This window comes from Aspergillus versicolor, assembly GCF_001890125.1.
Source record: "Aspergillus versicolor CBS 583.65 unplaced genomic scaffold ASPVEscaffold_10, whole genome shotgun sequence".
Lineage (NCBI taxonomy): Eukaryota > Fungi > Ascomycota > Eurotiomycetes > Eurotiales > Aspergillaceae > Aspergillus > Aspergillus versicolor.
Window position 1 is genome coordinate 459,684 of NW_024467533.1, and position 12,780 is coordinate 472,463.

General features: G+C 51.8%; 6 protein-coding genes across 6 annotated transcripts; 2 read left to right on the plus strand and 4 right to left on the minus strand.

The window, feature by feature from the left end:
* Nucleotides 1-258: 258 nt before the first annotated feature.
* On the plus strand, nucleotides 259-1,617 carry ASPVEDRAFT_45510 (alpha/beta fold hydrolase). Its single transcript, XM_040813308.1, has one exon. It carries the CDS (start codon nucleotides 549-551, stop codon nucleotides 1,380-1,382), a length of 834 nt encoding a protein of 277 aa, XP_040671857.1. The 5' UTR covers nucleotides 259-548; the 3' UTR covers nucleotides 1,383-1,617.
* A 1,216-nt stretch (nucleotides 1,618-2,833) lies between these two features.
* On the plus strand, nucleotides 2,834-5,434 carry ASPVEDRAFT_139072 (potassium ion transporter; the record flags this gene model as incomplete). The annotated part of the gene is made up of 2 exons (XM_040807546.1): nucleotides 2,834-4,558; nucleotides 4,613-5,434. 2 exons carry the CDS (start codon nucleotides 2,834-2,836, stop codon nucleotides 5,432-5,434), a joined length of 2,547 nt encoding a protein of 848 aa, XP_040671858.1.
* A 735-nt stretch (nucleotides 5,435-6,169) lies between these two features.
* Nucleotides 6,170-6,967, minus strand: ASPVEDRAFT_87415 (uncharacterized protein; the record flags this gene model as incomplete). Its single annotated transcript, XM_040818058.1, has 3 exons — nucleotides 6,170-6,460; nucleotides 6,520-6,762; nucleotides 6,839-6,967. The coding sequence occupies 3 exons, from the start codon at nucleotides 6,965-6,967 to the stop codon at nucleotides 6,170-6,172; spliced, it is 663 nt and encodes a 220-aa protein (XP_040671859.1).
* A 630-nt stretch (nucleotides 6,968-7,597) lies between these two features.
* On the minus strand, nucleotides 7,598-8,657 carry ASPVEDRAFT_311869 (uncharacterized protein). The gene has a single exon (XM_040810437.1). It carries the CDS (start codon nucleotides 8,460-8,462, stop codon nucleotides 7,653-7,655), a length of 810 nt encoding a protein of 269 aa, XP_040671860.1. The 5' UTR covers nucleotides 8,463-8,657; the 3' UTR covers nucleotides 7,598-7,652.
* On the minus strand, nucleotides 8,569-9,334 carry ASPVEDRAFT_311840 (uncharacterized protein). Its single transcript, XM_040810436.1, has 2 exons — nucleotides 8,866-9,334; nucleotides 8,569-8,805 (listed from the first exon to the last, which is right to left on the minus strand). Exons 1-2 carry the CDS (start codon nucleotides 9,209-9,211, stop codon nucleotides 8,675-8,677), a joined length of 477 nt encoding a protein of 158 aa, XP_040671861.1. The 5' UTR covers nucleotides 9,212-9,334; the 3' UTR covers nucleotides 8,569-8,674.
* A 435-nt stretch (nucleotides 9,335-9,769) lies between these two features.
* ASPVEDRAFT_311838 (uncharacterized protein) lies at nucleotides 9,770-12,759 on the minus strand. Its single transcript, XM_040810435.1, has 2 exons — nucleotides 10,898-12,759; nucleotides 9,770-10,771 (listed from the first exon to the last, which is right to left on the minus strand). Exons 1-2 carry the CDS (start codon nucleotides 12,426-12,428, stop codon nucleotides 9,885-9,887), a joined length of 2,418 nt encoding a protein of 805 aa, XP_040671862.1. The 5' UTR covers nucleotides 12,429-12,759; the 3' UTR covers nucleotides 9,770-9,884.
* Between the last annotated feature and the right edge of the window lie 21 nt (nucleotides 12,760-12,780).

Consider the following 12,780-nt stretch of genomic DNA (forward strand, 5'->3'; position numbering starts at 1 on the left):
ATCACTGATGAATGACCAACCCCACATCTCATGTCTGCGCTCTGCAGGCATGGATACTGAACACACTGTTCTCCTTCCCTTCGGAGTCTCTACCTGAAGTTACAGAGTAACTTCCCACCTCTACACCATATACACACCATACAGTCGGAATCTATAGGTCAGATGATGTAATGATGACATAATCCCCTCCGACCAATCAATGTCCGTTTCAATATCTGCCTCGGCACATGCCGATCGGGAGTCCGAGTCTGAGCCCGGAGGCGAACGAGCAGGTGTTACATGGCCAAGTTTGGATTTTGCTTTCTTCAACACCCCAGTCTGACCAAGATGGCCTTCCTTACCGCCGCTGAAGTCGTCGCCCACCCGGCCTACCAATCCCTGGACTGGAAACTGTCGCCGACGACGTCTGGCACCTGCCCCGTCGCTCAAACCCGCCGCGGAGGCCCTATCAATCTCTACTACCAGATCCATGGCACCGGCCCTACCAAGCTCGTTGTAAGTGCCCTTCCTGACTTTTCCCTGAAGCCATTCTGACAGCACAGTTCATCATGGGCCTCAACGCTGTGCACAGCGACTGGAAGCGCCAAACCAAGTTCTTCGGGCACACGCACGGATCCAAATACTCGGTGCTGGTCTTCGACAACCGCGGCGTGGGCAAATCCGACAAGCCACTGTCTTACTACTCCACGTCCGAGATGGCGCAAGATGCCGTCGACCTCCTCGTCTCCCTAAAGTGGCTTGACCTCTCTGCTGCGCCGCCGACCCGCGACATCAACGTCATCGGCGCAAGTATGGGCGGGATGATCTCGCAGGAACTGGCGATGCTGATCCCCGAGCGACTGGCGAGTCTAACGCTGTGCTGTACGGCGCCGCGACTTGTGCGGACAGCGCCATTCCTGGAGAACCTGCGCGAGCGCGCGGAGATGTTCATACCCAAGAAGATGGATCAGGAGCTTGAGCGGCTAGCGCATTCGCTGTTCCCTGCGGATTTCCTGGCGCTGCCGGATGATGAGTTTAACGAGCCCGAGAGGAATTTCCCGACGAAGCGCGATCGGTTTGCGGCGGGGCGGTTGCGCAAGTTGGACGATCCGGAGGGGTTTACGAAGATGGGGTTTTTGATGCAGGTTGTTGCGTGCTATTTCCACCATAAGTCGCCGGCGCAGTTGAAGGCGTTGGGCGATCGAGTTGGGCGGGAGAGGATTGCGGTGCTGCATGGGACTGTGGATCGGATGCTGACGTTTCAGCATGGCGAGCTGTTGAATCAAGACTTGGGCGAGGGGATTCTGTACAAGGTGTGGGAGGGGAGCGGGCATATGTTGCCGTGGGAGAAGGAAGAGGAGATGAATGAGTTGGTGGAGGAGCTTGTGCAGCGATGCAATTAGCGCTTTTTGTGATACCACTGGCCGTGAGCCTTACGCAAGTGTATAAGGAAAGGATTGGCAATGAATCAGAGATCAAAGAACAAGATTTATAAGGCATCACAATGCATGCAGTTACGAAGATAAGATCCAAGCAGTCGGAGTCGTCGCACGACTCACGAGTGATCAGGGAAGTCTCGGCCTACCGGCTTGATGCCGGTGACACCAGGATGTATACGTGCCCAAACCTCGAGTCCCGAAGCTTGTCTCATAACTCCTAGAATAGCTCCTCGTTCGTGCGACCCCTATTCCGACGATCGCACAGCTTGCGTTTCACAAGTCGAGTATGGCCTAGACCGGGCAATACCGGAGACAAAAGTACTGGGAGATAAAACCATCCATCTGTCATATCCGGGAAACTAACGGCAGCCAGTGAATGGCATCACGCGTGCCATCTCAGCCTCTGATTGCAGGGGGGCATGCAGGAAGCCAAGCGATGACCGCTCTTTGGCTTTGTCTTGGCTGTTAATATCCAGCTAGGATTATGCAATTTTAGCCTCTTCAAGTCGACACACTGTAGCAAATACTAGTACTAATAATGAACCTCTTTGAAATTTGAGCACCGCCACCGCAAGCACCAAGATGTGTCCCAATCGGGAAATGGTCGAGAACGTCGAAAGTCTTGGCATGACGAGTAGTCCGCATGCAGTGAAAAGTTGAAAAGCTGAGCAGTTGTACAGCCAAACAATAAAGGACAGTGCAAAAGAATATCGACGATAAGCTCTTTGATGTCGGCCTAATAACCAAATCTGCATGGTTTATGAGCTGATCGCAGGGGCGCTCGAATGAGAGGCGCTGATTTGCAAGTGCAGCAGCACCCCCCGGTCTCTTGTCTTCCCGCCTTTGTGGCTCACTAGCTGCCGATTTCTTGTCTTTTCTTTTCTTTTTCGCCTCTATTTTGCTTGATTTATCTTTTCCTTCTCGAGTCCTTGGATCTTGAAAGAAACACCCGTGAAGAGTTTTTTTTTTGCCGCTTGAACTATTCGCAGTCAATTTCTTTCTGTCCCCTGACTCTGCCTTCAATTTCTTTCTGCCTTCCAGCTTGGGACCCGCACACCTCGTCTTCTCCCATCTCCATCTTCATCTCCATCTTCACAAACTCACTGATGCCTTTGTTTCGCAATGCCCTGGTTCATCGCAAGAACCCCTGTGTTATAACCAGAGGCTAACACCGGCCTTCTGCCTCGTCCTCCTCGAGTCCTCAAAACTCTCCACGACTGATCGGCACGTCTCGCGTGGCGCGCTGATCACCATTCCTGGATTCATTGCAGAACGTCTCGATCCATTTCCCCTCCCGCAGAATTCTCCGAAACAAAACATACTTATATCACCTGCTGCCCGGCTCCGGCCCGTGGTGAACTGTTGCGACCTTGCGATACCCTGTACCAAGGCGGTGCAACCGTCGCCTCGCCAGGATGTTTTCCACAGTCCTTCGCCAGCTGGCGCGCCACAAGGCCCGAATACCATTCATAAAGGACTTGCATCTGAACTTCATCAGTATCCATTATATCTACATTATCTCGATGGCTCTGATAACTTCTGTTATCATCTACCCCGGCAATGACTTGAAGTACATCGATGCGCTTTTTTTCTCTGCCGGTGCGGCCACCCAGAGTGGTTTGAATACGGTGGATTTCAACCTGCTTTACACCTACCAGCAGGTCATCCTCTACTTTGTTTCCATGCTCACGACCCCGATCTTCATAAACACCGCCCTCGTCTTTATCCGTCTTTACTGGTTCGAGAAACGATTTCAACATGTGGTCCGCGACGCTCGAGCCCTCCGCACTAGCAGGTCCCGCCTGCGAACAATCAGCGAGGACAAAAGCACGCAGTCTTACAGCCGGGAAGAAGCGGGGATAAGCGGTCGCCCTATTGTTGTGCTGCGCAACGACTTTGCCATTCAACCTCAAAAAGATGGACCGCGAACTGGCCAAGCTAGCCCAGCTTCTCCAGCTGCGCCAGTTCCCAAGTCTCCAGAGGAGAGCGACTCTGGGTCCGTCTCCCCCACGTCAAACGCTAGCAGTGCAGCAAAACCGGAGGAGACGCCCGCGCAGGAACCGGAGGAGAGACCGAGGGAACAACCGAGTCCACCAAATACTACGATTAATCGTGATTTCGGCAGCCTCCGAGTTCCTCCCCAACTCGATCCTGAGCATCACATCGCTTTCCTGGAGAAGCAGCGGAAGAATAAAGGCGCACTTCGCATCCCCAGCCCAAGGGAATATGATCGTGGTGGAGGGCCGCAGGTTCTTGACGAGGAAGAAAACGATGGCCACAAATTAGTCAAGACCAGATCCGGCCAGTCTGAACAGCAGACCCCTACTAGGGATGACACCAACGATAACACCCCAAACATGGACGGCCCTCATATTACAATCAACGAACCAGAGCTGCCGCGAGCGAAAACACGGAATTCTACATTCCCCCGCCTAGATACGCGCCCCACTGTTCGCGATACTATGGACGGAGATGATCCGACGCCGCTTGCACGATCGGGGACCCGGAGGCCAACGCTCGTTAGCATTTTCCGGTCTTTAACGCAGGAACGGGACCGACCTACTCTACCTTATCTTAGTTGGGATGCGACGGTCGGGCGCAATTCAAACTTTGTTGATCTGACCGAGGAGCAACGCGATGAACTAGGAGGAATCGAGTATCGGTCGTTAAAAACGCTGGCCGTGGTCTTGATATCATACTATGTCGCGTTCCACCTTCTTGGTGTAGTCTGCCTACTGCCCTGGATTATGGAAACCCACTGGGGAGATGTCGTCAAGGCGGCGGGCCAAGGACGTCCGTGGTGGGCGTTCTTCACCTCTGCTTCGTCCTTCAATGATGTCGGGTTCAGCATCACCCCAGACTCGATGAATTCATTTCAGGAGGCCGTATTCCCTCTTCTGTTACTATCATTTCTCATCATTATCGGCAACACTGGCTTTCCTTGCATGCTCCGACTCATCATCTGGGTGTTGTCCAAGATCGTCTCCAAGGAAACGCCACTTTGGGAAGAGTTGAAATTTCTTCTCGACCATCCGCGCCGATGCTTCACGCTCCTTTTTCCCCGCAATGCGACCTGGTGGCTAGTCGCAACTCTAGTTCTATTGAACGGAATTGACTTGATATTCTTCATCATTCTGGATGTAAGTGCTTTATAACCCCTGTGTTATAGTGACTATTGCTAATGATAGTCCCAGCTCAACGACGTCGCCGTCAGTACGTTATCCACTGGTATCAAAATCGTGGATGGCCTTTTCCAAGCTGCCTGTACCCGAACCGCTGGATTTTCTGTGGTATCCATCTCCGAGCTGCATCCTGCAGTCCAGGTCTCGTACATGATCATGATGTATATTTCCGTTTTCCCAATCGCCATCTCGCTCAGACGGACAAATGTCTATGAGGAAAAGAGTCTTGGGGTCTACGAACCGGAGGACGATGAAAATGACGACCACCAGACGGCGCCCACCTATATCGGGACTCACTTGCGGAGACAACTGGGTTTCGATCTCTGGTACGTCTGCTTAGGTCTTTTCATTATCACCATCGTCGAGGGCGATCGTATCGCAAACACGGACCAGTATTCGTTCCAGATTTGGTCCGTACTTTTTGAAGTTGTGTCCGCCTACGGTACCGTCGGACTCTCGCTCGGCTATCCAGGTGTAAACGCTTCCTTCGTCAGCCAGTTCAAGGTGATATCTACCCTGGTCATCATCGCCATGCAGATTCGTGGCCGACACCGTGGCCTACCATATAATCTGGACCGTGCTATTTTACTCCCATCCGAGTCGCTACACCAGAAAGAACTCGAAGATGCGGAGCGGCGCATGCGTCGCCGAGCATCCAGCCTCGGCCATGGCGGATCTCTTGGACGGCAACAATCGCAAACCCCGTCGGACACTGGCGCGACCTCGGCGGTGGACGCGAGACAGCGCAACACGGCGCTCAACACGGAGCTCAATACCCCTGACCCCGTCATCCAACGTCATTCCACCTTACGATCGCAGCAGTCCCAGCGATAATCGCCACCTCTTTCTTACCTACCTACCTACATCCCTCTAACCTATTCAACCTACGACTTGTTTTGTACCTACTATAGAGTTGCTTCCCCCGTTATGTTTATAGACTAGCGTTCGAGCGATCGCGCATACCTTTTTAATCGTCTCATGTCTCAATATTTACTTCTGATACCCGAAGGCTGGTTGGGTGCCTGTCTGTCTGCATTTTAATTGGATTCGCTTGTGAGTTATTTTCAAGGTTAGCTTGCTAAAAATGCATCGAATGCAACATCACGCATTCTCCCATTCTAGCCCTTGCATCCCCAGCCCATAATATCTTGTGAAGTGCTTCTGCCTAGAGGCCCTACCTACTGCAACTCCGCGGATCCCACTTCGCCACCACTGCACATTATTCGCGGCGCAAGGTTCATATTCCACGCTGTAGAACATTCCGGCCTTCTAGGGCTTGGCTCTGTAGTCATGGTCTGTAATTTGCGGGTAGGGCTGCATAAGCACCAGCTGATCCTCATGCTAGGGGGCAGCCTTCTTAACGCACGCTCAGTGAAGTCACAAACTTAGATATGTTTACAACATATCCCTTCGTGACTCTGCTGGTCCACCGGTTGGCACCACCATCTACTCCATGGGTAACTCGACGACCTCGCGAGGTTGAATGCCAGGAGTTCCCCAATGCCCCGAAATTTACAAGAGCAGGAAAGTAAACAAGCCCAGCCAGCAGGCGGCACTTTGAGACCCCTTTCATATACCAAGCTCGTCGCGGAACCATTGCCTGCTATATTGAAACTGGCGGAGGTGCATCACTGCCTCTCTAGCGCACTCCTTCTGCTGGGCAGACAATCGTCTGGGCCGTTCTAGTGTGTCAAGCAGATCGCCGGCGTCATCAGCGTGGGTGCTCGCTGTTTTGTCGTGTTTGGACAAACCTGAAAGGCGAAGTTTGGCGATAATAAGATCATCGGCAGTCAACATCGGGAGCTGTTCGGCACGGCTTGCCTGTAGAACTGTAGGTAGTGTGACGGGCTGACAAGGCAACTTTTATAGGACGTTAGTTCAAGTGTGTCTTACTCGGGTGAAGACTTGAATACACGTACCATGTCCATATGGACAAACCGGAGCCGGGTGCCATTCATCATAAAAGGCACAAATTCCGTAGGATCGTAGGTCAAAAGGTTCGCGGTACTGCGCAGGACTGCATGCCCCGAGCTGAGTATATCGGCCATTTTCCTCCTCCAGCGGAGCAACGTAGTCGTCACAATTTGGTCTGACTGAGGCGTGCTGGGCGGGTTCACGAGATCACTCGCGCTTGGGGGGACGGCCATGATAAATTCAATTTTCTATTTGGAAAGAAAAGGATTAGCAAGGGCTCTGACGCACAACGTCAGTGGGGGAGATAGATATTTGGACACGAACATTACCGCCCTGAGGTTGGGTATGGGCTGTGAGATTCGTAGCAATGCAAATCCGCGCGCTGTGTAGCTCTTCAATCTCCGAGAGATGAGTAATGATCTGCCATGCAATAGCTTGCTCTTCTTCATCCATTTTTCCTGTCGTAAAGGTGTCGTTCGTCGGCGGGTGATGTACAAGATAAACTAGCAACGAGCCGGTAGGTAATGAGGGAGTATAGATTTCTAGAAGTTCGGCTCAGAAAGGAGAACGAGCCAGATTTTATGTCTAATTTCTCTACTAGAGATGTACATTGACAAAGAAAGCATCCCTAACATCGAAAAGCAAAGAAATGCACGTTGAGTAGAGTGTGGTAGCCCTCAGCTCCATCTGGTGGCCAGTGGGGGGTCAAGCAAAGGCCGTTTAAAAGAATATTCCAGGCCAGTTCTGCGTGGACATTTCTTTAAGCCGATACACAATTACAGAACTTTAACGGGTTTCTGTTTGCCAGCGATGGCCTGGAAGCCCAGAAGGCTGCATGGACGTGAGTAAAGGAAATGAGAGTACAAACAGACGCTGTGCAGCGGAGGCTTAATATGAGTTGAAAGAGCGCATGTATCATTGAAGAAGAAAAGTTACACTTGAAGCATTTATATTATTCTATACTATAACACCCGCGCCATCATCCAGTTGCAGCTGGAAAGCCTCAAATACCGCGGGAAATGGATAGCATGAACAGCAAGCAAAACCACACCAATTATGTTTTAGCTTTTTTTTTTTTTTTTTTGAAAAAAAAAACAAAGTCCATCAGACCGCTTTACACTTTATCGTCTTCAATCCACTAGGTCAGCCCGTTCAGGTTGACAGGCGGCAGATATGGAAACTCATTATTCGCAACCATCTCGTCACGGAGCGCCCGCAATATCTCATAAGGGTTACCAGTATAGTGGCTAGCGCTGAAGCTGTCCCAAACCGGTTGAAAACGAGGATCGAGATCCATGTGGTGCGCATTCCGCATAAGACACTCCCACATCTTGCGCCAGGCTCGGCCCACGCCCTTGATATGGCCATAGTTCTGGCACATCAAGCGGATCAAAGCTTCGCTGAATGCAGTCGGACTCAACATTCGGACAGGAGGAAGCGCTGTCCATGCCCCTGAGGGTCCCCCCTCTCGATAAGGCGGGAGGCGGGAATCGTTTGAAAACCACACGTCGTCATCGGTGAGAAGCAACCTTTGCTCCTTATCCTCAAACCACCAGAGTAGGTCGGATATGGTGTACAATGATAGTACCGTACAAGATTCATACTGAGAGCCGAGATGGAAATGGGCATTCGCGACAGCATGGATTGAATTACCAATCAAGAAAGCCATTGCCTGGAACACATTATTCGACGTTATTGGGCGGCGGTTCTCTTGCAGTTCGATGCAGTTGGGATCCTGGCATTCATGAAAGCCGGCCTCAACAAGTTTTTCAATGGCTCTTGTGAGGTCTTGCTTTGGAACCAGCAAGTCGACCTCGCCAAATCCCTTATCTTCTGCAATTAAAGCGACAGGAAGCCAGCCAAACAAGACATAGAAGATTCCCGCCATGTCCAAGACTTCGCCTGCCTCAGAGGCCACTTGGGCGCCGATGCACGTTGTTGCCGACATGCTAGAAAGACTTCTTCTATATGTTTTGTTTTTCGATTGAGTTGTCGAGGAACAGTTGGAAAGATGTTATTACTCGAGCGATCAGGTCCCTTTTATATTCGTTTTCCATCTTTGTCATTCTGCAACAGGCCTAATGTGTTAACCGATGTTTGGGAAGTGTCAGCAGCGTCAACCAAAGAGTTCCAATGTGCATTCAGAGCTAAATCGACGCTCTATTCACCAATGCGTCCAAGCGTTCCCTGTCGTTCGGCCTCTTTGTCGTCGGAGCAATGGTAACCTGTTGATGCCCAATAGGACGAGGCGATGGGGAGCGGACGTCGACAGTTCCAACCACAGCCAACTCCTGTTCCTTGTCAACCAGCGCTTTCACTCATGGGAGAAATAAGAAGTCAGGGAGTCTCACTCATGGTCAGGATGTTTCGAGCCGCTTTCGAGACGATCAGCCGATTAGTGGACTCGACATGGAATGGAATCGAAACAAGAGGGCTATATATAGAAAGCGCTTTGCTCTCTAATATAGCGCCTTTGTCTTTCTGCCCAGGCGTGGAGTTGCGATTGCGGTTGTGATTATGGCTGAGGCCATGTTTATCCGATCTACCAAGCGTTTTGAAGAAATGGCCGATAAATCTTTTGGCAGTGCTGGTGGGAAAACAAGTATAGCTGGTGCAGTGGAGGAAACGTTGCACAAAGAAGCGAGCCTGAGGCATCTCTTCTCTCTTTCTCTCTCCCCTTCTTCTCTTCGTCTTCATCTATTCCAGTCCTCTCAATAACTACCCTCTCCGCAGAAATACAGCTTCTAATTATGGAACAACTTGATGGGCAAAGACGCTCTCAACATCACCGCTTGCTGTCGTTTGTTGTATACCCTGATAGTGCCCTCCGTTTACGCCTCAACCCGGCTATGTGACCTTTGCCATTCCCTAGAAAAAGGACTGAGCCGCCTAGCGCATATCTCAATCGATCGCTTTGATTTGACACGGCGATTTCTCTTTCTCTCAATTCCAAAAAGCATTGACGATGGCCCAGCAAACGTCCATTATGGCAGCGATACTATGCCCCGGATCTTGCAGGAAAACATTCTGCTCCCCATGATAATTAATTACCGATGGAAAAATTACTTGTACTACTGGAGAACAGATGATAGCTATTGCAGGGTAGATTGGTAGGTAGGTCTCGCGTTGATCCAAGTACATTACCGGAATTGACTGGGTATAGTAAAATCCATAGTGTATGAACGCTGGGTAGCTAGTAAAAGGAAGTGAGAGATAGGGCAAAACAGGCTATGAAGGAGAAATGTGCAGCAAAAAAAAGGTGAAAATAAAGAAAAACAAAACAGGTTCGTACAATCCATCTCTCCGGTTCACGTCATGATCATCAATAACAAGTGCTAAAAGAAAACCGAAACATATAGAGAAAGCGAGTTCACAATCCACGCAACAAGCTTCCCTCCGCGAATGGGCTCTGCGGCTTCACATCAAGCATCGGCTTCGTCGCGTTCCGATCTCCCGTCGCCACGCCATGACCGATTGGTGCGCCGGGGCCAGGCGGTAAATTTCCTGACCCCGTTCGAGCGAGGAGACTATTCGGGGCGAAAGCCTGCTCCTGCATCAGACCTATATCAGGCGGTGTTGTAGGCGACGATGGGGCGGTGGTTGTGTTGTGGCCGTGTCGGTAGCGGTTGCTGGCGCTGCGGACTGTGTTGGAGCGGGTGTTGATGCGCGCTTCGTTGCTGGATGGGATGGGGGGTTCTGCGGGTATCGGTGGTGGTGCTGTCGGTCGACGCCAGGTTTTAGCTGGAGGGATTGCGATGCCGCCGGTTGATTCTATGCCGGTAGCGGCTTCAATTAGGGGCCCGCCGGTGTCAACCGTGACGCCCCGACCTTTACGGGAGTGTTGAGGGGGTTCTTGGTAGACGGGAGTGAGGTCAACGAGTGGTTTGCCTTGTTTTATTGACTGGGATCGCTTCAATAGAGAGTCTAGCTCGGGTTGGTGGGCAGAGGTCATGCTGTTGGTGCGGCTGCCTGGGCGTGATGCGCTGAATTGACGGGGAGGGCCGGATGCACTGACGAGGCCTTGGTTAAATAGTACGTCGGCTTCTCGCTTTTCACGTTCCTCTCTGTCCTTCATTGCCTTCTGGCGGTGAGTGTATGTCCGCCCTAGCAGGCCGGAAGCCGCGAAAGGAGATTCATCTGCGGAGTTCGTTGCCGCTGCTTCAGGTTCTGTCGCAAGTGATTTGGGAAAAGATGATGGGGGTGGCTTGTGTTCGCGAGAAGACCTTCTCCGTAAAGATATTTGTCGGGTTCGAGAGCGGTCAACAGAAGAGTCATCTCTCTCTTCGGCGTGCGTGTCAATCGAAGCTAGGAGTGGCTTGAATGTTCGGACCTGCGAAATTTCGTCTTGCGGACGAACCGGGCTCACCTCAGACTCATTGATGCTTTCGCTTTGACCAGCTCCCAGTTTGTTGACCAGGTACCAACTGCGCCATGTTTGGACGGCCCGATACCAGCCATCAGCGACTGATCTGTGGTTCGTCGCAAAGTAATGGATGAAATTTTCGGTTGAGAGGAACATGCTCGACTTTTGCTGACTCTTGATGGCGTAGCATATTTTCTTTGGCGGCTTCACTTTCTGAGTCAAAAAAGTCGATGTCGGCGAATAAATATCGAAATCAGAGAGGTGGCAGACGTTCGTTTGCTCCTTCGCCATTTCCTTCTTCGATAGAACAATTTGTCCATCAGACCGGATTGTCAGATAACGTTTGTCCCATTTCCGTGGCTTCTGAGAGTAATATATGTGGAAAGTTGCGTCCATTGGTGGCTTCGTCGGCACATTCTGAGCGTCGAGAAAGTCAAGCGCCTCGATACTTGGCGCCGGGACGATGATCAAGGTGTTCTCCGCATCGTGGGCCCATGAATTCATGACCTCTCGAACGTATTCGTACTGGCGTAGCGGACGTTCTAGGCCTGACGCATTGAACGACTCCATGAGAATGAAACGAGGAGGATCAATTTCCGATATGCTTCTCGACGCCGACACCAATATTTCGTGGGCCGAAGTTGACGGGCTAACGCTGAGCCTCAGCGAATCCTTCTTGTATTGTACTACGACTGTCCGCTCACCAGCGTTGACGGCGGAAACAGGTGCATCTATGCCAGGGAAGATAGCTGGCGCGTTGGTGTCAGGCCCACTGTCGACGGACGGGGCTTTCGTTGTCTTCGCCTTAGTTCGCGAGAACTTCATTGTATCTTTGAATGATTTCCGTTTCGGTTCGTTGTGTGAATGGGGTCTATTTGCGGCGTCGTCAACGGCCTGTCGCTTGTCAGCCGTTCGGTGAGCCTCCCGATCCGTGGCCGCCCTTCCTCGGGTGGCTCGTCGCTGGCGACTGGAAGGTTGCGTGGGAGACTCATTACAACCACCCGTCAAGCTATCCATGGCCGCCTGCCTATCTCGTTCACGCTCCTCAGGGTCCGTATCGCTTAAATTATTCCCATTGCCCCCAAACAAGCCCCTTCCACGTGTATCCAGTCTCATCGCATCTATGAATCTTCCCCGCGGCTTCGCAGAATTAGACGAGTGAGAGTCCTTGAAAGGGCGCCGCGCAGAATAGTCATCGACGGCCGCAGCCGCAGGCTGTACTCGAGGAACTGGGTGTTGCTGGGGAGGAAGAGGAAGCGGCGGAGGCGGAGGCCCATCGGCCGAACTAGGCGTCGGAGGCTTTTGACGACGATAACGCGACATGCTTTTCTTGATCGTTGTAGATGTACCGCCTGTCCAATCCGACACGTCTTGCGACCCAGACGCCGATGTGCTCTGGCGAGTAGGTACCGGTGGTATTGAAGTGTTCAACGGAGCCATTCCTGTCGCGTTGGTTGAAGCTGCCCTTCGCACGGAGCGGTAGCGGGAGAACTTGGCGGGTGTTGGACCCTGTCCCCCAGCCCCTGTGAAATCTTGCGTCTCGGTAGCCATTGTATTCGTAACCTTTTTCGTAACTTTCCTCTGCAATGTTTATTTTTCTTTCAGAATATGCGCGTAGGCGCTGGGGGCATTATAGAGGCGAATACCCGTGGGGCTGGTGGTTCGCGTGACAGTCGCATGCGTCGTTCGTTTCGTTCGTTTCGCTTTTCCGATTGCGATCTGGTAGGACAGGGAAGCCGATCAACCCAAGCGCAGGAACACGGCCAAATGAATCAGTTGCAGGCGAGCCCCTTACGCAAATGCGAAGGCGAAGGGTGAGAGGATGGGACTCTAGGACGAGAATTGAGACACGGAGGTGTTGGTTCCCCTAAAGGCTGCAGAAGAAGTGTTTCACAGGCGTTCA

What these genes read in the sequence shown, in the direction of transcription:
- ASPVEDRAFT_311840 (XM_040810436.1), bottom strand. Translation starts at nt 9,211, where the DNA reads ATGAAGACGAAGAGAAGAAGGGGAGAGAGAAAGAGAGAAGAGATGCCT. An exon ending in TCGAAACATCCTGACCATGA is followed by an intron (nt 8,806 to 8,865) that starts GTGAGACTCCCT and finishes GACAAGGAACAG; the next exon opens with GAGTTGGCTGTGGTTGGAAC.
- ASPVEDRAFT_45510 (XM_040813308.1), top strand. Translation starts at nt 549, where the DNA reads ATGGGCCTCAACGCTGTGCACAGCGACTGGAAGCGCCAAACCAAGTTC.
- ASPVEDRAFT_311869 (XM_040810437.1), bottom strand. Translation starts at nt 8,462, where the DNA reads ATGTCGGCAACAACGTGCATCGGCGCCCAAGTGGCCTCTGAGGCAGGC.
- ASPVEDRAFT_311838 (XM_040810435.1), bottom strand. Translation starts at nt 12,428, where the DNA reads ATGGCTACCGAGACGCAAGATTTCACAGGGGCTGGGGGACAGGGTCCA. An exon ending in GGGAGCTGGTCAAAGCGAAA is followed by an intron (nt 10,772 to 10,897) that starts GCATCAATGAGT and finishes CTTCTGTTGACC; the next exon opens with GCTCTCGAACCCGACAAATA.